Raw genomic sequence first — 25,065 nt, 5'->3', positions numbered from 1 at the left:
GTGCTTGTCAAAATCAGAGATTGTCGGAGACTAACTTAATTTAGGTTCTCTTAAAATAATCAGTGAGATGGAAATTTCAGAACACCAAGACGCTCACATCTGTGCAGACATGAAACTTTTTCTTTAGAATCAACAGTGACGGGGGAGGACCAGCGCAGGGGTCAGGTCAGTGGAAACTCCAGGCGTTTCTCCTACTCTCCCCTCTTCATCCTCTCGTTCATCTAGAACTTGACCAGTGAATCCGGGTCCTCTCGCCAGGCTTTATTGTTCTCTTGCCCCGTTCCCTCTTAGATTTGAGGCCAAAGCGAGGACCCTTTCAGTTCCTATGAGCTGCCTTAGGACAGGGCTCTTGAGGGCTTCTTCACCAGTGGGGTTTCTAGGAAGGTCACCTGTACGAGGCCTACGTGCTGGCCACATCCTGCATGGGCTATTTTTATTTGTTTTCGTGACAGCTTTACTGAGGTATGTGGTAGACAGAATCATGTCCTCCCAGATATGCCCAGGTCCTCATCTCCAGAACCTGTGAATACTTACCTTACAAAGGGACTTTGCTGATGGGGCCAAGGATCTCAAGATGGGAAGCTCTTTCCGGATTATCCAGGTGGGGCTTAATAAGAGGAAAGTGGAGGGTGAGGGTCAGAGAAGGAGGTTTGATGATGGAACCAGAGGGTCAGAATCGGAGATTTGAAGATACTGACACTGCTGGCTTTGAAGCCAGTTTGAAGCTACAAACCATGGGGTACCTGCAGCCACCAGGATAGGGAGAACAAACAATCCTCTGGAACTTTTGGAGAGAGCCTGGTTCTGATTTCAGCCTGGTGAAGCCCATTCTGGATTTCTGGTCTCCAGAATTATAAGACTACGTTTGTATTTTAAGCCACTACATTTGTGATAATTTGTTAGAGCAGCCATAGGAAGCCAATGCTTGGTTATTTTATGTATCTAAAGTCTACCCATTGCAGTGATTTTTTTAGTTATTTTACTGAAGGGTGCAGCCATGGCCATAATATAGCTTTTAAAACATTTTCATCACCCTGATGAGATCCTTCATGTCCCTTTACAAACAATCTTTATCCTCAGCCCCAGGTAACCACTGATCTACTTTTGTACCTGTGAAAGTCATTCAATTGTGTCTGACTCCTTGTGACCCCGTGGACTATACAGTCCATGGAATTCTCCAGGCCAGAATACTGGAGTGGGTATCCGTTCCCTTCTCCAGGGGATCTTCCCAATCTAGGGATTGAACCCAGGTCTCCCACATTGCAGGGATTCTTTACCGTCTGAGCCACCAGGGAAACCCAAGAATACTGGAGTGGGAAGCCTATCCCTTCTCCAGCAGATCTTCCCGACCCAGGAATCGAACTGGGGTCTCCTGCATTGCAGGCAGATTCTGTATCTGTACTTCTGGATAAATGTCTATAAACTTGCCTTTGGGTCACTTAATAAAAGTAGAAGAGCTGACTCATTAGAGAAGACCATGATGCAGGGAAAGATTGATGGCAAAAGAAGAAGGGAGCGGCAGAGGATGAGATGGTTAGATAGCACCACCAACTCAATGGACATGAATGTGAGCAAGCTCCAAGAGATAGTGAAGGACAGGGAAGCCTGGCGTGCTGCCTTCCATGGGGTTGCAAAGAGTCAGACATGATTTAGTGAGTGAACAAACAGCAAGTGTAAGTGGAAGATGTAATGTCTTGTGTCTGGCTTCTTTTACTGGGTATGAAGTTTTTGAGGTTCATCCACGTTGTTGATGCTAGTACTTCGGTCCTCTTGATTGTAGAAAAACTATTTTGTTGTGCATTATATCACATCACTTCTCCGCTCACCAGTGGATGAACATCTGTGTTGTTTTCAGTTTGGGGCTGTTAGGATTAATGCTGCTGTGAACATTCGTGTGCTAGCCTCTGTGAACGTGGGTTTTCGTTTCTCCTGGGTAGATGCCTAGGAGTGGAATTTGCTGGGTTGTGTGGATTTCTGTATTTAGCTTTTTGAGAAGCTGACAAGCAGGTTTCCAAAGGGATTTCACTGTCTTTCATTCCCACCGACAGTTCATGATGGCTCCCCTCCACCCACTCCCAGTATAAGCCCCACTACTCAAGAAATTATTATTAACAGTCTGTTGAGGTTCTAGATTCCTGATCCTTGATCCCTCCTACATTCTCGTATCAAGGTTTGTTTTGGCCATTTGTAAAAATTTGGGGATTTGGCATTGGATGAGACCTGATGATATTTATATTTTAATATAAACAGTGAGGCAGAAAGTTCAGGTCACTGAGACCCTGAGTAAATTGAAGGGTTAACTCGATATCCTTTCTTCTTCTTTTATCATTATTTTTTAAATTGAAGTACAGTTGATTTACAGTGTTGTGTTAGTTTCAAGGATACAGGGGTGGTTCAGTTATATGTATTCGTTTTCAGACTCTTCCTCCTTATGGGTTATTACAAAATGTTGAATCCAGTTCCCTGCGCAATATAGTGGGTCCTTGTTGGTTATCTATTTTGCATGTAGCAGTGTATCTATGTTAATCTCAAACACCTAATTTGTTCCTCCCCTGCTTTCCCCTTTGGTAACCGTAGTTTGTTTTCTGTGTGTGGGCGTCTATTTCTGTATCACTGTCTTGGAGTCCGTATATAAGCAATATCGTGTGATATTTGTGTTTCTCTCTCTGGCCTCTTTCACTTAGTATGATAATCGCTGGGTCCGTCAGGTTGCTGCAGGTCCCTGTCTCTCTTTTACTTGTTTATTTTTGGCTGTGCTGGGTCTTCACACGTGCTTTCTCTAATTGTGGCAAGGGGGGCTGCTCTTCGTTGCCACGCACGGGCTTCTCGTCCCAGTGGCTTCTCCCGTTGCGGCGCGCGGGCTCTCGGGCGCGTGGGCTTCAGTAGTTGTGGCTCCCGGGCTCTCGAGCATGGCCTCAAATAGTGGTGGCACCTGGGCTCAGCTGCCCTGCAGCAAGTGTGATATTCCCGGGCCAGGGATCGAACCTGTGTCCCCTGCACTGGCAGGTGGCTCCCTGCCTTTCTGTGTCACCCCAAGCAGATTGGCCACACCGTAGCACATACTTGCCCCGGCACCCCCACCCACTCCGTTCCAGCTTCTGCTTGGAAGTTCTGCTTCCCCGCTTCTCATCGGAGCCTGTCTAGACTCCCCAGACTCGGTGGATGGAATTGGGGGCTGGGGAGCAGACACAGGGTTCCGTCTATAGATAAATGTCTGCCCAGAGGGAGTTGGGGGGTGAGAGGCCCTGACCCTGTCGTGGGGGAGGGCAGGACTGACCGATGAGAGCCAGATGGAAAGCCTGATCGTTCAGTCTGGGCTTGCTGGGCGGGTGGACCCCTCTTGCTTCCTCAGTGACATCAGTGAATAGAACACCGGCTTGATTTGGGGGCAGAGATGGGGAGGAAATCTCGCAGGCATTACATGTTCTGTGCGGGAAGGGCTGTATAGACTTTAGTGACTTACTTTAAATTCCATCTGATCCCACAAGGGAAAAATTGAGTAGTTTTATGGCGACTGGGAGAGGTTTTCAGGCCTTTGAGGAGAAATTTGACACTGGGGCTTCTTGGCCAGCCCGGGGTGAGCAGGTTGTCGAGTTTGGGCCCTGGAGCCAGCAGGACGTTAGGGGAGTTGGACCAAGGAGTGGTTAGTCCCCAGACAGGAAGGCAGACACCTAGGGCCTGACCCTGCGTGAGAGGCAGGTGTGGATGCCGTGACGTTGGCGGGGCTGAGTTAGAGCATGATCGTGGCCTGTGTGTTGAGCAGTTGATGGGCAGCAGGAGGAGAAAGGCCCTGGGAATTCAGGGTGATGACCTGGGTCCGCTGATTGGCCACGGCCTCAAGTAGAGCTCCAGGGATTCCACCAACTCTGTTCCGTGGATGATGTTTCTGCCGTTTTTTGAAGACAAGTCAGCTGAGGCCCAGAGAGGTGAAGCGACCTGCCTAAGGCCACACAGTGAGTGAAAGGAGCTGCCAGAAATTCGAGCTCCAGGCTGTTTCTGAAATCTTTGTTACCCTGCAAGAGGCGATGAATGGGATGTACAAAGAAAACAAGCCTCACTGAGTGATGAACAGAGGTCCTCGGCCAAGTTGCTGGGTCCAGGGGAGGGGAGACACTTTTACAGAGCCCACCCCTACCTCCCCACCCAGGCCCACATTAGGAAGTAGAGGTCGCCTCTCATTGCACAACCAGCAGCTGTTACTGTCTGTGTTGCCCCTGTTGGTGTTGTTTACGGGCAGCGGAGAGGGTGAGAAACCGCACCAAGTCTCAGGCCTGGAGGGCTCCAGCCCCTCTGCCAGGAAGCAGAGACCCCGTTTTCAGACACTCAGTGAGATGCAATGCAAAGAGCAGAAAATATCAAAACATACAGCACTTCTGCATGGCTCACAGTTTTAAGTGAGTGTGTATGAATTAGTATTGTAATAGAGTAAATGGAGGTAAGGTTATTATCTATAAACTGTTGGAGGGGAGAAAAGCAGAGGACCTGGTGTTTTGTCCTGGCTCCTCTGCTTCCTGCCTGTGTGACCCCGGGGTGTCATTTCACTTCTTGGAATCTCAGTTTCCACTTCTGTAAAATGGGAAGATTGCACCAGAAGTCCTCTGAAATCTTTCTTGCAGTGACCTCTCTGTAATTATAAATGCTGTCAGTTTGTGTTCCATGCCAAGAGAAGCTTTATCTGTAGATTTTTTCCTGTGACTTTGGATGAAATGTACACAGCTGGCCGATTTTTCAATGAAAACTTGGGGTGGTGGTGGGGAGCTTTAATTTACATGATGGAGGCTTGACTCAGAGCCACTTTATGGCTTTGGTGGGTGTTAGAAAGCTCTTGGGAGAGTCCTCATAGGTGTTTTGTGGGGACGAGGCTGTGTTGATGAGTTTCTTTCAACATTGCCTTCACCCCTGTGAGGAGTGGGGCTGTGACCTCAGTGGGCAGGATGTGGGTTTCAGAACATGAGGGGTCACCCTTGTACTGCAAGAGCTTTTGGCATCAGCTGGCATGGGTTGGAAACACTTCCTGTCTTGGGGTTGGGAACCTGGAGTTGAGAGCGATCTCGGCGTAGGTGTGCATGGTTGGACTGGAGGGTTTGTGTGGAGAACTCATGTCGTCAGGTCCTGGGGTGGCAGGTTTATGAGCTGCATTAGAGGGACTTGCACTGTGATCTTCGGGCCATATGGGGCCACTGAAAGATTCATGTATTAGAACAGGTAACAGGTGGTGTTCATAGCTTGTGAGATGGAGGGCAAGAGACCAGAGTCTGGGGGTTCAGTGGGAGAGAGATGCCCTCTTTGCATGAAGCAGAGGGCGTGGGGCTCAGAGCCAGCCTCCCAGATGCCATCAGTAAGCCACCAAGTCACATGAACTGGCAGCCAAGGCAGGAAGCGGGGTCTGGTAGCAACCAGCATCTTCTCCTACACCCACTGAGAAATGTATCAGTCCATTCTCTGGGTTCCAAGTGACAGAAACCAAACTCAAGCTGGCTTAGGTTTGAAAAAGATCATCAGTTGTGAAACGGTCAGGGGTGGCTGATACGGGCCCAGGCCACGCTGGCCGGGCTTTGTCTCCCGCTGTCTCTTGGCCTTGCCTTCCTCCCACCTTGTTTCTCAGGGGTCTCTCCCTGTGAGATAGATTCAGGCTTTCAGCCTTTCATGTGAACCGCCCTGGGTGACGGGAGAGGAATACCCTTTCCTGGTGACTTCAGCCAAAGTGCTCGGGAAGGTCCTCATTGGCCAGTTAGGGTCACATGACCATTCTTGAGCCTTGAGAGGACTCTTACTGGCCAGTTTTGGCCACATGCTTGTTCTTGAAGCAGCATCGGTTCTGGAAGATTCCCTGCTTTGACAGCCCTCCCCTGGGTGACATGTGGGAGGGTCAGGGGGTGCCCCAGAGGGGCTGGAGGCTGGGCAGGGAGGAGCCCCAAAGTTCCTTTTGCCTGGTGAGGGTTAGGGTGGGTTAGGGTGGGAGGTCAGGGCAGACTTTCCTTTCGTTTGGCCAGGGAGGCTTCTGAGGCTCTGGCGCCTGAGCTTGGGTGGAGTGAGTGGCCCAGAGGGAGGGAGGCGCTGTGGGTCCGTGGCCGCTGCCCCGTGCGTCAGTCGTTCCTTCTCTTCCTCCCGCAAACGTGTATTGAAGGCCTGTTCTTCTGAATCCCTCAGAGTGTCATTTCATTCTTCATGCCTCTGAACTGTGCCCAGGGTGGATGCTCTGAACGTTTAACACTGGGCAGCCACCAGAGTCCTTTCTGGAAGTTTCCACAGTGCTTGACATTCCTTTCCTAGCCGGGGGCCGTCTGGGGGCTCTGGGTGGGGGGTGTGGCAGCTGGGGAGAGGGGCTCCGGACAGCACCTCCTTCCCAGCCTGTGTCAAGTCCTTCGGGATTTTAACAACTGGGCAGCCATGTTGGTGTGAAGCAGCCCAACTTCCTGTTTGAGCGCTCTCAGGATGGCACTGGGGAGCTGGTGCTCACTTGCCCATCTCCCCCAGCCCTCCGCACACTCACCGCCCCCTGGCCCCCACCCCAGGTCTTCCGCGGAAGGCCTGCAGAGGGAATGCACTGTTGATTTTTGTGCAGGTCGATGGAGAGAGGCCAGGGAGATGGCCCTGTAAGTGGCAGCTTTCTCCTGTTCACCCTGCTCCCTCAGCTGGGCTGTGTGGTTATTCAGATCAAATGCCCCTTCCTGTGAGGTTCGTTGAAGCCACTACCGCCCACACTTACTCTCTTTTTGCACCTAAGTTTTCTTTTTTTTTCCTGTGAGCAATTCAGGTTTATAGGCTTTGGAGAGTGTGCAAATATTTGATTTAAATTCAGGAAGTCTGGAATGAGGAATAGAAAGAGTTACTTCTCGTTTGTTTTCTTCTGGGGGACTCGGGGGGGATGGGGTGGGGATGATGTGAGGACTCCAACCACCTGGTCCTGCAAGGCAGTGCTCCCAAGAGGACAGGCCAAGCCCGGGGCAGTGGGCTGGGTCCGCCGGCCCGGGGTGACCTGTGTGAAGAGAAGGGACACAAGAGGGTACATAGTTTGGAGGCTTCTGTGGGTCTGAAACGGAGCGTGGAGCCGAAGATAAGAAGGGTGGTGCCTGCCACCTGAATACTAGCTACCAGCTGTTGGTACTTCCTGCTGGCCAGCCATGGAGCCCATCTGATTCCTTTGACTGATCTCAGGAATCTTCTCCACAAACCTGGGTGGTGGATACTATCATCCCCATTTATAGCTGAGGAAGCCGAGCCCCAAGAGGTTAAGAAATGTGTCCAGGATCACCCAGCGACTCAGTGGTAATTCGAGTATGTCAGGCTCCAAGGCTCTGCCCCTGTATACTGCCCAAGGGGTGTTCATAGACGCCATGGGCTGTTTGGGGGATAACTTGTTGTTTTGTAGGTAAGTCATGTCCAACTCTGCGACGCCATGGACTGTAGCCTGCCAGGCTCCTCTGTCCATGGATTCTCCAGGCAAGAATTCTGGAGTGGGTTGCCATTTGCTTCTCCAGGGGAATCTTCTCAACCCAGGAGAACCCACATCTCCTGCCTTGGCAGGCGGATTCTTTACCGCTGAGCCACCAGGGAAACCTTTGAGGATAAGTGGCATCCTATAAATCAGAGCCTGAGGTTACGAATAAGCATTTATTCTGATGGTCAGAGCCTGCATACTGACTTGTAAGAGGGAGGAGAAAACGTAAGGGTGAGCGTAGACACAGAGGCAGTGAGCCTCAGCCTGGGGTATCAGGGAGGGAGTGAACCCAGGCACCCAGAGTTCCTGTCCCAGCCCTGCCCCAGCATCATGGGGCCTTGGGTGAGTCATACTGTTGCTAGCTTCTGGTTTCCTTTTCAGTGAAATGAGAGTAACAACCACAATAATAGCATCTGTCGTGGGCTTCCTCGGTGCTGGGTGCAGCCGTGGGACACCAGGATGGGGAGGTGTACAGATTAGGGCTTCTGCTTGGGGTGCTTGGGGATAGCAGGGAAGGAGGACCCTCCCCACCGAGGCTGCACATGAGACACGGGACGGGTCAGGCCTGGAGAACCGGAAGGGTCTCTGCCAGTTGGGGCGGGAGGGAAGCGAGCAACTTGCGGCCTGGCTCTGGTGTCAGGGTCCTCCGACCATCTGACTGTTGTCCCTGCAGCCAGAGGGAGGGACTTGTTAACAAGGGGGCTTCTCTCCCCAGCCCTGGTTCTGCCTCCTGCTCACATGTGTTCAGTCACGTCCGACTCTTTGCAACCCCATGGTCTGTAGCCCGCCAGGCTCCTCTGTCCGTGGGATTCTCCAGACAGGAATACTGGAGTGGGTTGCCGTTCCCTTCTCCAGGGGATCTTCCTGACCCAGGGATCAAACCCATGTCTCCTGCTTGGCAGGCGGATTCTTTGCCACTGAACCACCTGGGAAACCCCCTAGCGCTGCCTAGATAGTCCTCATCAGAACCAGCTTCCCAAGCCCTCAGATGACAGACACCGGGTCCCAGCCGTGCCGCAGTCACCTGGGAGTTTCTGCAAACACCGGTGCCCAGTCTGGGGAACAGTGTTGCTAAAAAGCTCCCCAGGTGATTGTGATCCGCAGCCTGCCCCTCCGGGGACCTGCCGCCCATTCCTGCCGAGGGGGTGGATTCATTAGGGCCAGGGACAGGTTCCAGAGACCAGATGCCTCTGGGGCGTCCAGCTGCTCCTGGTTGCCAGCTCATTACTGTGTCCCCGGCCCTTGGGAGAGGCAACGGGGGTGGTGTTCTCCTTACATGCGCCAGACGTGGGCTGGGCCCCGTGTCCTGTACCCCGGGGCACGAGGTGGCCGGCCCGGGGTGCGCCTGAGCCCTGTGGGGCGCCTGGGCTTCCTCTGGGTGCTGCCTCCTCACTGCTCTGGGCAGGGCCTGGGTCCCTGCCCCTGGACCGTGTAGGGCCATCCTCAGATGGCCTCAGAGTCTCAGCATCTCCCAGGACCCAGTGCCCGCTGCCCCAGTGGGACTCGGAGACAACCAGTCACAGGCCTGGGACCAGCGAGCAGCCCAGCCCTGGCAGTTTAGAATCTGAACTTGATCCTGCCAGGGATGCTGGAAGTCTGGTTGAGATGATGCCTTTGCACTCTTTTGGGTTCAGAATCGTATTTTTCTAGCATTTTTACATAGCATTTTACATTTTTTACATTTTACATGGTTCATTGGCTTCCAGAGAAATCCTTTTGCATGAGTTCTCCCAGTAACCAACCACTTTCTGAACGCTGTCTCTTAGTCAACCTTGTCAAGATCACAGAGGGAGAAACAAGCTTCCCCAGGGACTTGTGACATGTTTGCACATGACTGAGTCAGGATTCGAACCATGGTCATTCTGACTCCAAAGCTCATCCCGTGCACAGAGGTGGACCGTAGTTCCAATTATGTAAAACCAGAGACAAACTGTTCTATGTGGTGTCTACTAGCCACACGGGGCTATTTAAATAGAAATTAATAAAAATTAAATATAATTAAAAACTGGGTTACACCAGCCAGAGTTCAGCTGCTCCGTAGTCACCTGGGTCTGGTGCTTCTGTTTTGGACAGTGTAGATAAGGAGCGTCTCCAGCAGTGCAGAAAGTTCTGTCAGTGCTGGGCTAGAGTGACCACATGGCGGAGACACGGCTCTGGGCCCGGCTTGCACAGTGGCTGAGGACGGTTAGAGGCGGGGACATGGTGAGCCAGCTGTCTCACTTTGTTATGTGCGTGCTAAGTCGCTTCACCTGTATCCAGCCCTTTGCGACCCTGTGGACTGTAGCCCACCAGGCTCCTCTGTCTGTGGGATTCTCCAGGCAAGAATACTGGAGTGGGTTGCCATGCCCTCCTCCAGGGGATCTTCCCGACACAAGGATCAAACATCCATCTCCTCCATTGGCAGGCAGGCTCTTTACCTCTAGCGCCACCTGGGAAGCCCCACGTCACTTTGTCGGTGTCCGCCAATAGAGCGACCAGCTGTCCTGGTTTGCCGAGGGATTTTCAGGGACTTGGGACTTGCTTGGCTAATGCTAGGAAATTCCCAGGAACCTGAGACCTCGGTCACTCAGTTCACTGCACTGTGTCCACGTAGACCTTCTGCTTGTACTCAGGTCCAGGACACAAGAGTTGAACAGAGTTGCTCCAAGGTCAAGGGTCGGGGGAAGCTAGCTGATGAAATAGCAGCATAATCTGGGAGGAGTGCTCTGAGAAAGGGGAGTATCAGGTAGGATGTCCCCAGAAGCCTTCCCCTAAAGGGGATGCGGCTGAGCTGGGAGCAGACACCTAGACGCAGTTAATCAGGTGAAGGAGTTTGGAAGCTGAGTAGTCAGCCCTGGGTAGTTAGGAGTCGGAAATCTTGGGAGCTGGTTCTGACTCCACTGTGATCCTGCTGTCTTCACTGCAGGCAAGTTCCTTTCCTTCTACGTGTCAGATTCTCCCGTCTATAAAACCAGGCATTTAGACCAGACACCCCCAATAACATTCTCTACCTTCACCTGTGTCACACTTTCAAGTAAATCGTGATATGTCTTTAATGGTGGCACAGTTTGAAAAGGGTAGGACTAGGGCTGACCCACAGGGTTGCGGTTTTGCTGAGATGGTACTGAGTCTGGCTGTTCAGTCTCCAGGAAGTCTTCTCTTCCTCCTTCACCTCCTTCTTAATTTATGTTTTTAATTGAAGTATAGTGGGTTTACAATGTTGTGTTAATTTCTGCTCTACAGCAAAGTGGTTCGTTATACATACATATATTTTTTTTCTATTGTGGTTTATCACAGGATAGGTATATATATATTTAATATTTATTTATTTAGCTGTGCTGGGTCTTAGCTGCAGCACACAGGATCTTTAGCTGCGGCATGTGGAATCTAGTTCCCTGACCAGGGGTCAGACATGCACCCCGTGCTTTAGAAGCATGGAGACTTACTTAGCCACTGGACCGCCAGGGAGGCCCCCGAAGTGGCATATGACTGTCAAGATTAGGTGATGGGAGTCGAGAGGGCAGTGCAATTGATGAAAGCTGCAGTAGTTGTCTTAACATTGTTATCCACAACCATTTATCTCCTGTGCGCTTATTTATTTTCATTTCCTAATTTCTGATTTCGGGTTGCCCCTGTGACCCTATCCTTTGCATTTCCTTGTCAGCCCTGGTCAGAGTCACACTGCGTCACAGTAGCCAATCTGCACACTGTCCTTGGAGCCTGACATCCTTGAAGATGGGCACTCTGTCCTCCTCTCCATCTCCCTCCCTCTACCTCTGGAGCTGTCTGGCATGTGATAGTCAATCAAGATATTCTTATTGAGTAACCCAAGCTATTACTTGCCAAAGGCCCATGCATGGTCACTTTTGACTTTGTTGTGGTTGTCAGGGCTACTGTTATAAAATGCTACAGAATGGGAGCTTATAAACAATAGCCGTATAGTTCTCACTGTTCCGGAGGCTGAACATCTGAGATCCAGGCACCAGCATGCTTGGGCAGGGGCTCTTCTCTCATTGTGTGCTCGTGTGATGGGAGGAGTGAGGGAGCTGTCTGGGGCCTCACTTATGAGGGCACTAATCCCATTCACGAGGGCTCCACCCTCATGACCTCTCAAAGGCCCGACCTCCTACAACCATCACACTGGGGAGTTAGGATTCCAACATGGGAATTTGGAAGGGGGGGACACAAACATTCAGACCAGTAATACTTGTTATGATATGTATAATAATTATAATATGTATAATATGCATATAAATGATGCTGAAGCTCCAGTACTTTGACCCCCTGATGCCAAGAGCCGACTCATTGGAAAACTCCCTGATGATGGAAAGATTGAAGGCAGGAGGAGAAGGAGACAACAAAGGATGAGATGGTTGGATGGTGTCACCGACTCAATGGACATGAATTTGAGCAAACTCCAGGAGATAGTGGTGGACAGGGCAGCCTGGCGTGCTGCAGTCCATGGGGTCGCAACGAATCAGACACGTTTTAGTGACTGAACAACAACAGCACATCTAGAAAAGTGCACATCATGATTATTTTTGCGTGTCTGTTGATTTGAAACATGAAATGGCAGCTGTTTGGAGTTCGAAGGAGAAAGGAAGCAAACAGTGGCATGCTCAGGTGTGAACCATGGAAGGGTCTCCTGCTCACAATGTGATCCTGAACCAAATAGAGTAGATCTTCCAGTCTGGCTGTTGAATGCCTCCTCTGCTTAGCGCAACAGGAGACAGATGCTGACTGGCTTAATTCATCCAAGCAGGGCAACAGGAGGTTTGGAAATGTTCTTAGTAAAACTTTCTCATCTTGATTAATAAATTATATATAGATATATTTTTTTACACAGGTTTTTGTTCTCAGAACTGAGGGGTAATGTGAACATATAGAAAAATCGCCTTCCTAATACAGGCTCAGGGAGGCAGTGGTAGGGAAAAGTTGGATTAAGAGAGCACTTTGAACTAATTGCAGTGTTAGCTTTTCCAAGTGACTGTGGAAACTGCTGAGTGTTCACAAGTAGCTTTTGTCGGGCCCCCTTGAATGTGCAAGATAAGCTAGCTACCTGTGCAGTGACCACATTTAATATTTTTTCACAAATTTATAAAAAGAATGAATATGCTTAAAAAAATTTTTTTTAAGTTTGTTAAATATTGCTGTGGGGAATTTGGAATCCGTATGTATATACTGCTGTATTTAAAATGGATAACCAACGAAGTCCTGTTATATAGCACAGGAGCTCTGCTCAGTGTTATGTGGTGTCCTGGATGGGAGGGGAGTTTGGGAGAGAATGGAGAGAAAGAGATAGATATGTATATATATATGGCTGAATCCCTTTTCTGTCCACCTGAAACTATCATAACATTGTTAATTGGCTATTCTCCAATATAAAATAAAAAGTTAAAAAAATATTGCCTTGCTAATATTTTTACATTCTCACTAAGTCCTTTCAATAAAATTTCAGCCTAAGTTATGCAGATTATCATGAATCCTGAATAATAATACTTATTATAAATAACATTTGTTGAGTATTTAGTACATATTAGCCACTGTTCTAGGGAAAAGTTTTATTAAATAAGTGATTAGGAGTTGTTGGAAATAGTACAGAGCTCTTGTAATTGAATAGGATTATGGGTATATGTTTATAATTTTATTAACATAGATATTTTTATTATTATTAACCTAGGGATAGAATGAATCAAGGCTAAGAAAAAACAGCAAGTGATAAACAAACCAATAAAATTACAAGGTGAATTCACTGAGGAGGAGTAATTGCTTGAATTATTATTTTTTTGCCTAATTAACATTTATTAAGTGTCTTCTGGGTAACAGGCCCTGTTAGGTACTTTCACATCTGCTGTTTTATTTAATTACAGTGCCTTCATCACTCACAGATAAGCTCTCCCATGGGCTTTCTCTGACTGATGAGTTAACCTGGCCCGTGGTTTGCAGTCCTGTTTGGGCCGTACAGTCACCTAGGGATCTTGGGAAAACTATAGTGCTGAGGTTTCGTCCTTAGAGATTCTGTTTTAATTGTGCAGGCTGGGGACCCAGCAGTGGTATTTTTAAAGATTTTCCTCCTGCCCTTGTGAATTTTGGTTGAGCCGGAGTGAGAACCGCTGTGCTAGGCCATTTGAGATGTTATTTCATTGGCACAAAAGTATTGCTTTAAACTCCTCAGTGATGAGCAGCCATTGCAAGCTTGGGGGTTTGCTGTGCTAGCTGGGTGTAAGTAAAACATCTGTTTTCCTTTGTCTGTTTCCTATGAAATGGGATATGGAAAGTGTCAGAATAATGATTGAGTGAAGCAGGCTGGAAGATGTCACCCTCAATGTCTCAGACCCAGAATTTCCAGGTGCACTTAATGTGTCACCTGCGTTTTGCTCTGTGGTGGTTTCAGAAACATCATGCCAGTGACTTGCATAATAAGTTTGTTGGTTTTGTTTTTGTTTTGTTTAAGTAACTTCTACTCTAAAAGGTGCGTGCATGTTAAGTCACTTCAGTGGTGTCAGTTGTGACCCCATGGACTGTAGCTCACTAGGCTCCTCTGTCCATGGGATTCTCCAGGCAAGCATAGTGGAATGGGTTGCCATGCCCTCCTCCAGGGGGTCTTCCCAATCCAGGATCAAACCCACGTCTCTTATGTCCCCTGCATTGGCAAGCGGACCCCTTCCCACTAGTGCCACCTGGGCTCCTTTAAGTGAAATATATACTTTGGTACAGAGTATTGATCTGTGAATAAAAGCTTTAATAAGAGGATACAGGAATTATAAGGAATTCGTTTGGTGGAAGGGTTATATAGATCAAAATGCCCTCCTTAAAAATTGTGTTTGCTGTCACAGTAAAGTTAATATCAAAACATTAAAAAAAACAAGAGTGTTCAGGGAGCTCAGCTTTCCTTTAAAAATTGTCATAGCCTGAGATCACAGTATAGAGAATTAAAAAGTGATCCATAATCCAAGAACATACCCAGTCCCTAAAAAAGTTTTTTTAGTCATCTTCCAAAATAGGTGTGCTTCAATGGGAGCTCTAGTCCTGCCTAGAGAATCCCAGGGGTCGTGAAAGTGTGACGTAATTGGTGGTCAGGTAAAGGGAAGATTTCATTAGACCTGCCAAGTATTTTCCCCTAAAACAAGCAATGTTTCTGGTAGGGGCAACTAGATCGCCTTCCGTTTAAGACCGTTGTCCCACTTTTTTTTTTTTTTTAATATTTATTTATTTGGCTGTGCTGGGTCTTAGATATAGCATGTGGGATCTTTAGTAGTGGCATGCAGGATCTAGTTCCCTGATCAGGGATCGAACCCAGGCCGCCTGCATTGGGAGCTCAGAGTCTTATCCACTGGACCACCAGGAAAGTCCCTGTTGTCCCCCTTTTAAAAATGTTTTATTGCGTTAGCTAAGAGACCTTGGGCAAGTCATATCATCCTTTCGGACCTGAGGCTCTTTGCTGGTATCATGAGTGGCGGGGGCGTTAGTTTTCCAGTGGGGCTTTGCTGAGCGTCTACAGTGGCTTAGGGAGCCCTGGGGGAGGGGTGTTGAGCTGACACCTCTCTGGGTTTTTGTCTGAGGGCAGCTCTGAATGGGTGCTTCTTTGCAGAGACATTAAACCCATTCATGTCTGCATGCATTTTTGAGGACCTGGTATGAATCAGGGGTCGTCAATACCAGGGCGGGGGACAGCAGAATGACCAAAACAAGTGTACGCCCTCAGGTAGCTTCAAGTGTCTTGGTGGCGACAGTCTACATGGATAATTCAGCATTTCTTCAGTTAGGTCAGGGGCTGGGTGGGAGAAGGAGATTGGGCAAATGACTATGTGAGTGAGTTCTGGGTGCTTTTTTTTTTTAAGAAACAAATGACAAGTAGGGGACAGCTCCCTCCTTGAGTCACTGGCTAGTCACTCCCGAAGGGAAAGGAAAGAGGAAGGACAGGACCCACGTGGGAGGCTTGGCATTTCCCTGAGTGGACTCAGGGACGTATCTGTGCTGGTGCAAGGGCTGTCAGGCCAAGGGGAGGATCTGGGGTCTCAGAAGACCACAGGGTCAGCCCTTAGGACTGGCAGGGACCCTGGACATGTTTGAAAGTGTTAGTTGCTCAGTCGTGTCTGACTCTTTGCCATCCCATGGACTGTAACCCACCAGGCTCCTGTGTCCGTGGGATTTTCTGGGCACAAATACTGGATTGGGTTGCCATTTCCATCTCCAAACCCTAGGTCAAGGTCCTGGAATTTGGTCCAAGGGTCTTATGATTGATGTGGCTGGGCTTCTGTGAATGCTTGACCCTGAGAGGTCTCCTAGTCCAGGCAAGTTGCCCTGGCAAGCCCACCTGCTTGTGAGTCCAGGTCTCCATACCTGATGTCCTTCTTCTTGCCTCTTGTGCTTGACATTGTGAACCAGCCATCCTGACTATGGGCCTTCCCATATGCTGCCAGTTTTGCTTGGATCCCTCTCAGTCGGGCAAATTCTAACTTGTCTTTTTGTTCGCAGCTTAGATAACACCTCCTTGGGGGAAGTCTTCCTTGCACCCAGCACTTTCCCTCCCCTGTGGAATTAATTAAATACCCTCTTCTGTGGTTGCCCAGCACCTGTACTCATCGGAAGAACAGCATCTTAACCATTGAACTGCCAGGGAAGTCTTTATTCCACTAATCAATGAGAGCCCTTTGTGGCTGGGACAGTTTAATTCCTGGAATTAATCCCATGGCCACATGCTTGGCACGTTGTAGGTGCTCAGCAGATGGATCGTGAGTGAATGAGTGTCCTCACTTGACCGCAGTGGCTACAGAAGCTCAGAAAGGTTCAATGACTTACCCAAAGTCACACAGCTCTGAAAGACCAAGAAGGGCTGGAGCCCATGCTGTGAGTCTAAAGAGGAAAAAAGATCAGGTCCAGTTTCTAGAGTCTCCCATCCAAGTACTAACCGGCCTGACGCTGCTTAGTTTCTGAGACAGATGAGACCAGGCGTGTTCAGAGTGGTATGGCGGTAGACTGGTTTCTAGAGTCACAGTCCAGCTTTTCTCTGTCCACAGAGAGGAAGTGAGGGAAAGTCACTCTTGTTTTGAGATGACTTTCCTTCTACGGGAGACATACTCTCTTTCTTGGTTTGTCTCTAAGTGATGGGAAGACCAGCTTCATCTTCATGTTCTTAAAGACTTTTGTGAGAGCAAGTTAGTATACTTTTTTCTAATTTCTAGGACTTTCGCCCAGGACCTTAAAAAAATTGTTCCCAAGTAAACAGCTTGTCTTATTTTCTGCTTTGTAAATCTGGCAAGTGCATACCCCCAACACACACACACAGAGTGTGGACCTCGTGCTTACCTGTGAGGTCTGAACTTGTGAGTATGCTTGGTTGTTGCTTAATCGGTAAGTCATGTCTGCCTCTTTTGCGGCCCAGTGGACTGCAGCCCACCAGGCTCCTCTGTCCTTGGTATGCCTATGTTGTTCTAAATGGAATGGCTCTTTTCTTTGGCCACTGAGCAGTTTTGTGATTATTCTTGAAAAGGGAGTTTTAAACCACATTCAGGAGACAGCAGAAAGGAAACCGGTACTGGCGAACGAGAGGATTGCTGGCAACGCAGCCAGAGTGGTTGACGTGATCAGCTGATAACGTTCCCCCACGACAATCAGGCAGGGCCCCCAAATCTTTTGTGAATAAAGGGAGGCTGGTTAAGTGGCTTCCGGTAGTCTCAGTCCCCGATGACAAGGAAAAAGAAGACACCTCAGGCAGCTAAAGATTTAATCAAAATGAAAGCCAGAAAAAAAGCATTCTCTTTCTCTTGCAGGCAGTAATGAGTGTCTAGACACTGCAGACCTTGCTCTGATCTTCACACTTGATGCTGGTGAATGGGTTCGAATGGGATATTGTTTAACTTGGGTTTTATGAAAACTCCCTTTGATTCACAAGTCTTTGTGAATCTCTTTTGTAGGAGATTTTGAGGGTGACAACGATGGTGTAATGTACGTTTGTTTTCCTTTCTCTGTGGTGTAGAAACCTAAAGCAGGAAGCGAGTCAGGGATGGAATGTCTGAGACCAGTTCAAATTCAAGTTGAGCTGAGTGTTTTTCTGAGACCCGGACTTGCTGAGGTAGCCCAGAGTCCCAGCATCCTTTATCATAGAATTATGAGTCTGAAAGGACAGCCACGCTCCACCGTCTATGTCCCGGGGACAATGCAGTCCAGCCAAACTGTGCCCCTCCATCAGAGGAGTTTGACTTGGGCTTGCTCTTTATTTGCTCTGCAACCTTCAGCAGTTTACTTGACTTGAATATATAAAGAACTCTTACAATTTGACATCTCTGAATCTCCATTTCCTTTTTTTAAAAATGTCTTCATTTCTTCATTTGTCATATACCAGACTGTTTTGAATGTTACATGAGAAAAACATTTGTAAAACATCGTCTATAAAATATAATGGTCTGGAGGAATATTATTTGGCTTGAAATACTACTGGACAGAAATGTTTTATTGGGTTGTTACTCTTGGTACAGGAGAAAAACAGTAGTGATTAGGATTTACTGGAGGCTTTTTGTGTGCTGGGGACTTGTGACTTGCCTAATCCTTGCTATATCTCTGTTTTGCAGGAGAAGAAACTGAACCCTGGAGTTTGAGTGATTCGTTCAAGGTTACCAAGTTGGTAAGTGACAGAACCGGATTTGACTGTGGCCACCTGGCTTCAGAACTAAGCGCTTCATTTGAATTGTCTTGAGCCTCACAATAGCCCTCAAGAGCTGAGGTTCAGAGAAGTGACTTTCCCAGGTTCTCTTCCCTGGTAAGGGGTTGTCTGAGTCTGTTCAGGCCGCTGGAGCAGGGTGCCATAGACGGGGTTGCGTGTAAACAACAGAAATTTAATTCTCACAGTTCTGGAGGTTGGCAAGTTCAAGATCAAGATGCTGGCAGATTCAGTGTCTGGTGAAGGCCCACTTCCTGTTTCTTTGTGCTATACCCTCACGTGGTGGAAGAGGCAAGAGAACTTTCTGAGGCCTCTTTTCTACGGGCACTAATCCCATCCATGAAGGCCCTACCCTCGTGACCTAATCACTCCTGAATACCCTCATGTTGGGGGTTAGGTTACAACATACGAATCTGGAAAGGGGATGCCGACAGGCCCTTTCAGAGTTGACTGAAAAATAATAACTATATCTAGGGGAGCTCATCAGAAAGGGAAGTCCCCAACTGTCAAAAATGGAGAGAACTCCAAGCCAAATGGTCGTATGAGCTGAAGGCACAATAACTTATGGGGCTTTTGCACCCACAAAGCCACTGTAGAGTCTGGGGGTTAAGGTTTTGAGACCACAATGGGCCTAGAAATGAGACTTGGGCCCAAGGTAGACATGAATTTCCAGGAGCCTTAAACATTACACGTCTTCATGAGAAAGGACTGGAAAAGCCCCACTGTCTGGAGAAACAGAGAGGAAGCTTTTTTTGAGTGGAAAGAAAGTCACCAGGAAGAAACGAAAAATCTGGGGCTATACCATATGTGGTTGTGAAATCTATATTGTTATTATCACAAGATGTGAGAACTTGAGTTGGGAAATTAACAGAAAAACTGTCTACTGTGGGACTTTCTAGCACAACACTAGGGATTGTGTCGTGTGTTTACACAGTTACTCCACTGGGTTATTTCAGCAACCCAGACCTGACAGACTCCTGCAGAAAGAACTCTGAAGATGAGTGCGTAAATAAATCATATGGACTATTCAGGAAAGGAGTGACTTTGAGTTGAAAGTAAAAAGCCATCTAAAAGAGACTATAGACAGTATATTTTTAAATGATTAAAAACAAAAGAGGATACAAAAATGCAATGAAAGGTGGAAAAAGAATAAGTTGATTCGAAAAGCTGCCACATAGAAGTGAAAAATAGTCATTGAAACTAAAATCCAACAAAAGTGTTAACTGACAGACTAGATGTCGTGAAGGATACTTAGTGAACTGGAAGACAGTAATAACAGTTTATGTCTGTTTCGTCCTTAGTATGTGCCAGCCACTGTTCTGTGTCCTTGTATTAACTCATTTAATCCTCAGAACAAACATCTAAGGAAGGTATTATCATTATCATCTGTGCTTTACAAAGAAACTAAGGTGTAGTAGTTTAAACCACTTGCCCAAGGTCACAGAGCTGCTAATGACGGAGTTGGGATTTGACCCCTGGCTGTCTTCTAGTGTAGCCTAGAGTCTGTGTGTGCAATTACTGCACTGTAGAGGATCACTAAGAATAAGCACTAAGCAATAAAGAGATGGGAATGCGGTGGAGAGGCACAGAGGAGCGGAGGAGAGGGTCTGCTTATGTCTCAGCACAGGGAATAGGGGAGAGGCAGCATGAGAAGACAGAATGATCAGCTGTCCCTTCAGATCTCCTCCGGTTCTTAGGTTCCAAGAATTTGCGACCCTACTGAGAGCAGGCATATTGCAAAAAAGGGCAGCAGAGCCTCACTTTCTACTGTAGTATGTATCAGTGGGCTGGTGTTAGACAGAGGTCTCTGGGGGAAAAAAGAGAAGCCCTGACTAGCATTTGCCCATCTCTATGGTATCAATACTTACACCATGAACAATTTCAAGCTACCGACATGATGTCACTGAACACGGGTTTGGGAAGAGATGTGCTCAGTCGGCTCTTTCGAGCCAGCCCGAGCCAGCTCAGCACACCAGTGCTGACGTTCATTCTGTTTTAAGCTCTAATCTCTGGGTTGTGCGTCCAAGGGGCAGAATTTTCAGGCAGCAGTAGGATCATGTGTGGTATCACGGGGGCGGGAAGAAACCGTGGGACAAGAGTGAAGCTCTGCCCCCCTTTCTTCCCTTGACTTTGATAAACAAACCATTCTGTGAATGTAGTTGGACAGACTGGCATCCTTATGACCCTGTTCGTGAGAGTAAAAGTGAGTCCAAACTCTTTGAAGGCCATTCCAGCATTTTAAGTGCTTGCACCTTTTGACTCTTGCAGCTTCAAGGATTTTATCTTATAAATCCCATCTTTCATATATATAAATGCACACACACACACACACACACACATATATATATATATATGAAAGTGAAAGTTGCTCAGTCGTGTCCCGCTCTTTGCGACCCCGTGGACTATATAGTCCATGGAATTCTCCAGGTCAGAATACTGGAGTGGGTAGCCTTTCCTTTCTCCAGGGGATCTTCCCAACCCAGGGATTGAACCGGGGTCTCCTGCACTACAGGCAGATTCTTACCAACTGAGCCACAAGGGAAGCCCATGGGTGTGTATATATATACACATATATATATATATAGTTTCCAAGGATTTTATCTTATAAATCCCACCTTTCCTATAGTAACATACCTTACCTATAGTGTGAAGATGTGTGTAATGTAAGTTCCTTGCAGCGTTGTTTGAAATAGCAAGACCCTGGAAGCAACTGAAATAAATGTATGTCAGAAAAGGATTGATGGAAGAGATTATGGTATATCCTTACAGGAGACTACGGGGCCACCGTATATATACGTCATAGATACCAAGAAGGAATCAGCTCCAGGATGCATTCCTTTTTTTTCTTTTAATTGTTTTTCTTTTTATAGTTCGCATATTACATTATGAGCTTCAGGGGTACAATATAATGATTCCATATTTGGGTATATTGTGACATGGTCACCACACTAAATCTGGTCAATATGCGTTGCTATGCATAGCTACATAATTTTTTCTTGTGATACAAACTTTGAAGATCCACTCTCTTAGCAACTTTCAAATACGGAATTCCGTATTTTTTTTTTAAAGATTTAGGTATTTATTTAATGGCTGTGCTGAGTCTCACTGCTGTGCACAGGCTTTTTCCAGCTGTGGCCAGTGGGAGCTGCTCTCTTGTTTCCGTGCCTGGGCTTCTCGCTGCGGTGGCTTCTCGTTGCAGAGCCTGGCTCAGTAGCTGTGACTCACAGGCTTAGTTACCCTGTGGCACGTGGAATCTTCCCGGACCAGGGATCGAACCCATGTCCCCTGCATGGGCAGGTGCATTCTTAACCACGGGACCACCAAGGAAGTCCCAGAATGCAGTATTATAGTCACCATGCTGTACATTACATTCTCATGACTTATTTATTTTAGAACTGGAAGTATGTACATTTTACTCACTTTATCTGTATTTCCCAACCCCCAACAACTCTGGCAACCCCCAGTCTATTCTCTGCACCTATGCCTAGGGATTTTTTTGTTGGTGTTTTTTAGATTCCACGTAAAAGTGAGATAATGCAGTGTTTTTTCTTTCTCTGACTTATTTCACTTATCATAATGCTCTCAGGGTCCATCTCTGTTGTGGCAGATGGCAAGATTTCCTTCTTTTTTACTGCTGAGTAATAGTCCATTATATATATAATATATATATTATTAGTCCATTATATATATAATGTATATAATAATATATATATAATAGATCACACTTTCTTTATCCAGTCTTTGCAGGATACATTCTTAGGTTAAAAAAAACAAAACAAAACAGCTGTGTGCAGAAAAGTGTGTGTGGTATGTTCCCTCCCATGTTTGGGGGAAAAAAAAAAGAGGATGGATTAGTGCTTATGCAAACCCACCCACACACATACAAAAGCTTGATGATTTTGCATAGACTTTGCTGGGGTTGCTGATCCCCAGCATTTACCGAGCACCTGCCCAGCACCAGGCACTTGCCTGCGGTATCGTATACTGTGGGTCTCTCCATTGCCTGACTCTGCCTGGACTCCAGTAGTGGCCTGGTCAGTGTGTGAAAAATAATAATCCCATTTTCAGGAAGAAGGGCGGCAAAGTCTTTGTGGGAAGTCACGTGTCAGGCAAGAAGCGGAAGTGAAATTCACGTGGCACTTGAAGAACTCTTAAAAGTGCTTTGGGAACAGAGAGAACCCAGCTGCTTCTTAGCAGTCCCCGTTATCTGGTAGGCATCTGTCCCTCCTGCCCCATCCCCAGCACCTCTCTTGAGACCACGTGGATGTGTTCCATTGGTATTAATTTTTCCACCTCTAAGATTCTTTGCTCTGGAAAGTTGGAGCTGTGTTCCCGGACCAGATGAATCGCTGATGTGTTTGGAAACCACAAAGGCAAGGAGAATTTGTCCTGCGGTGTCCTCCTTTTCTGACTTATCTGCACAACTCTCCTGTTGAGTTTTGCATCATCAAAGATCTAAGAGACACTAGCTCTGTTCACTTAAAAAGAGCGACCTTCAGGGCCTTTCTTAGCAAAGTAGATGTTCCCAGAGGTGCTTCTGTTGTTGCCCTTGTTGTTTTCCGAGATCAGTCACATTTCTAACTCGTCATGAAATGTCTTATGGAACCAGAGGTTTACTCTTGCTCTCTCTCTTTTATCATTTGATAGTAAATAGGTTATTCATCTTCAGCGGGCTGTCATGATGTTTTTGTGATTATATCAACATAATCCAAATGGGCAGGAAAACTGGAGTGAAGACTTAAGTTCATGGACTCAAAATAAAAAAAAAAAACCAAGCTGGGTATTATTTAAGAGTGTAGCATCATCTGTAACATTGGGGTGAAATTCTTGCAAGGGAGGGCTGTTTGCTGGTAGCTGTTTCTATTTTGTGGGCTCAACCAGAGAGCACTTTAGAGCTTGTAAGTATCATTTCCGGTTGTGCAACGTGGGCTGTAGAGGTTTTAGTTTACTGTGAGGTGACTGTATGTCAACAGTGTTATCTTGACTCCCTCAACCAGTAATTCTATCTTCACTGCCTGAATGCAGATACAGAGGAGGCTGAAATGCTATTTCTTGGCTGACGCCTGTCCTGACCCCACCTCCCTTTGCTCCTCTTGCTCTGTGTTTAATTAAAGCAATTACCTTACTGGCTTTAAATAATTGTAGTTGTTTGTAGCTATCTCCACATCAGACCAAGTGCCAAGAAAGATGGTGTGGATCATCTTGCTTCATCTGTGCATAGCTGGCATGCAGCTGATGTCAGAGCACTTCAAATTTCACGAGTTAGGTTTCTTTTGAGCCCCAAGTTGAACTGCCTTCCACAGAAAAGGGATTCGCTGGTTTATGTAGCTGCAAAGTGCAGGGGTGGAACTGAAGGCATGGAGCCTTAGACTGTGTTGCTAAGGCTTACACAGGTTTTCCTCATCTCTCAGCACTGCCTCTGATTTCTTTTTGGATTGTGGTGGCAAAATATGTCAGCAGTTTTAGCAGCAGGGAAAAAATAATGCCCCTTTCCAACAGTTCAGCAGAAATCTCAGGAAAGAGAGATTTCTTCTTCAATGTCTCTGATTGGTCTTCTCTGGGTAACATGCCTGTTCCTAACCCATCACGGTGGCCAGGTGAATGCGATGCTCTGTTTGGCCACCTTGGATTAAATGCCAGCCCCAGAAGGAGCTGGGGTAGGGTCTGCTCTCCCTAGAGCCCAGGAACTGAGAATGAAGGCAGGCAGATGTTCCCCGGGGAAACCTGGAAACCATTTGTGAATGGGGGGTAGGCAGAAGCAAGATGTCCAATATAGTAAGTTTTTCATCAGTGTTTACTCAGTGAATGAATTAACAGATGAATGAGCAAACAAGTTCTGCGGCTGATTCTGTGAGTGGGTTCTATGATATCTGGAGTGGGGTTTTAACAGATGGAGCCTTTGCAGAGAGCCTTGAAATCAAGTCATGTAAGGATGACATTAAATTAGCTGAGATATTTAACAAGAAATAGACATATGATAGCCGTTCCCAAACGTTTGAAGGGTGTTCATAGGGACAGAACATTTGCTGGCTTCCTACTTTGTGTCATGGTTGCTGGGCTAGATGCTTTAATTGCCATCATCCTGCTTTTATTTTCATTTTATTTTTATTAGACCACCAATTTATGTTCATTATAGAAAATCCAACAATGTACACAAAAAAAAAGAGAAAAATAAAAGTCCTTCCATTAGCTACTTAGGACTAATTGCTATTAATATTTTGGGGTATATTCTCTCAATCTTTTCTCCCTATTTATAGTTGCATTAAAAAATTCTTATTTAATTGTGATAGTTGTGTTTGTTAGAGAGAAATTGTGGCTTGGACAGAAATTGTGGCTTAGGCAGTTGCCTGAGGTCCCAGGCATAGGCACTAGAATTCTAGGACCAGAATTTGGTCCACATCTGTCAGCCTCAGAAGCCCTCTCTCATTCCCTGGTCTTTGATTTACCTGCTGCATAACCAGCAGTCTGTGTCCTAATAGGGTTTTACTACAGTTCTGTTCTGAGAATCTTGATTTCATCATTCTTTGTTTATCCACAGACTCATCTTTATTCATATACTCGGGAAATATTTCATTGGGTGCTTTGTGGGTGCTGGAGGTAGCCCAGTGGATAGCATTCACATTCAGGGAAGAATGAGCTCCTATCTCTTCCCAGAGACATTGAACAAAATTTCGGAGCTTCCCTCGGATTGGATCTTCACAGGACACACCTCTGTCTCTCAACCAATCATGGTGACAGAGGAAATAGGCTAACACTGATTGGCTTAGACCATTCTGGACCCACCCCTGGAATTGTAGATGCGGTCTGAATGAATGAGGGATGCTGCTTAGCCGGAGAGAAATGGACTAGATGCTGAAGAGGAAACTGCTATCTCTAAGTGTTTAGGATCTGGCCATAGGAAGATAAGTAAGGCATTGTACCTGCTTTTTAAAAGTTCACGTTCTAGTGCGTTCCTGAGAGTTTGACAGTCAGAGGAAAGGGTATT

At 47.0% G+C, this 25,065-nt stretch overlaps 1 protein-coding gene across 3 annotated transcripts in view; it reads left to right on the top strand.

The window, feature by feature from the left end:
- CYRIB (CYFIP related Rac1 interactor B) overlaps nucleotides 1-25,065 on the top strand; it is a 148,394-nt gene that overhangs the window by 20,083 nt on the left and 103,246 nt on the right. For 2 of the 3 annotated variants that reach the window (XM_043484495.1, XM_043484500.1), the window contains one exon: nucleotides 17,992-18,044. In XM_043484495.1, coding sequence (XP_043340430.1) covers nucleotides 17,992-18,044 — 53 coding nt within the window. Of the gene's footprint in view, nucleotides 1-17,985; nucleotides 18,045-25,065 lie in introns of those variants that run through there. The other variant, XM_043484498.1, reaches the window with a different exon arrangement.

Source organism: Cervus canadensis, chromosome 12, assembly GCF_019320065.1.
Source record: "Cervus canadensis isolate Bull #8, Minnesota chromosome 12, ASM1932006v1, whole genome shotgun sequence".
Lineage (NCBI taxonomy): Eukaryota > Metazoa > Chordata > Mammalia > Artiodactyla > Cervidae > Cervus > Cervus canadensis.
The sequence above is the reverse complement of the archived record's forward strand: the minus strand, read 5'-3'. Positions and strand labels throughout refer to the sequence as shown.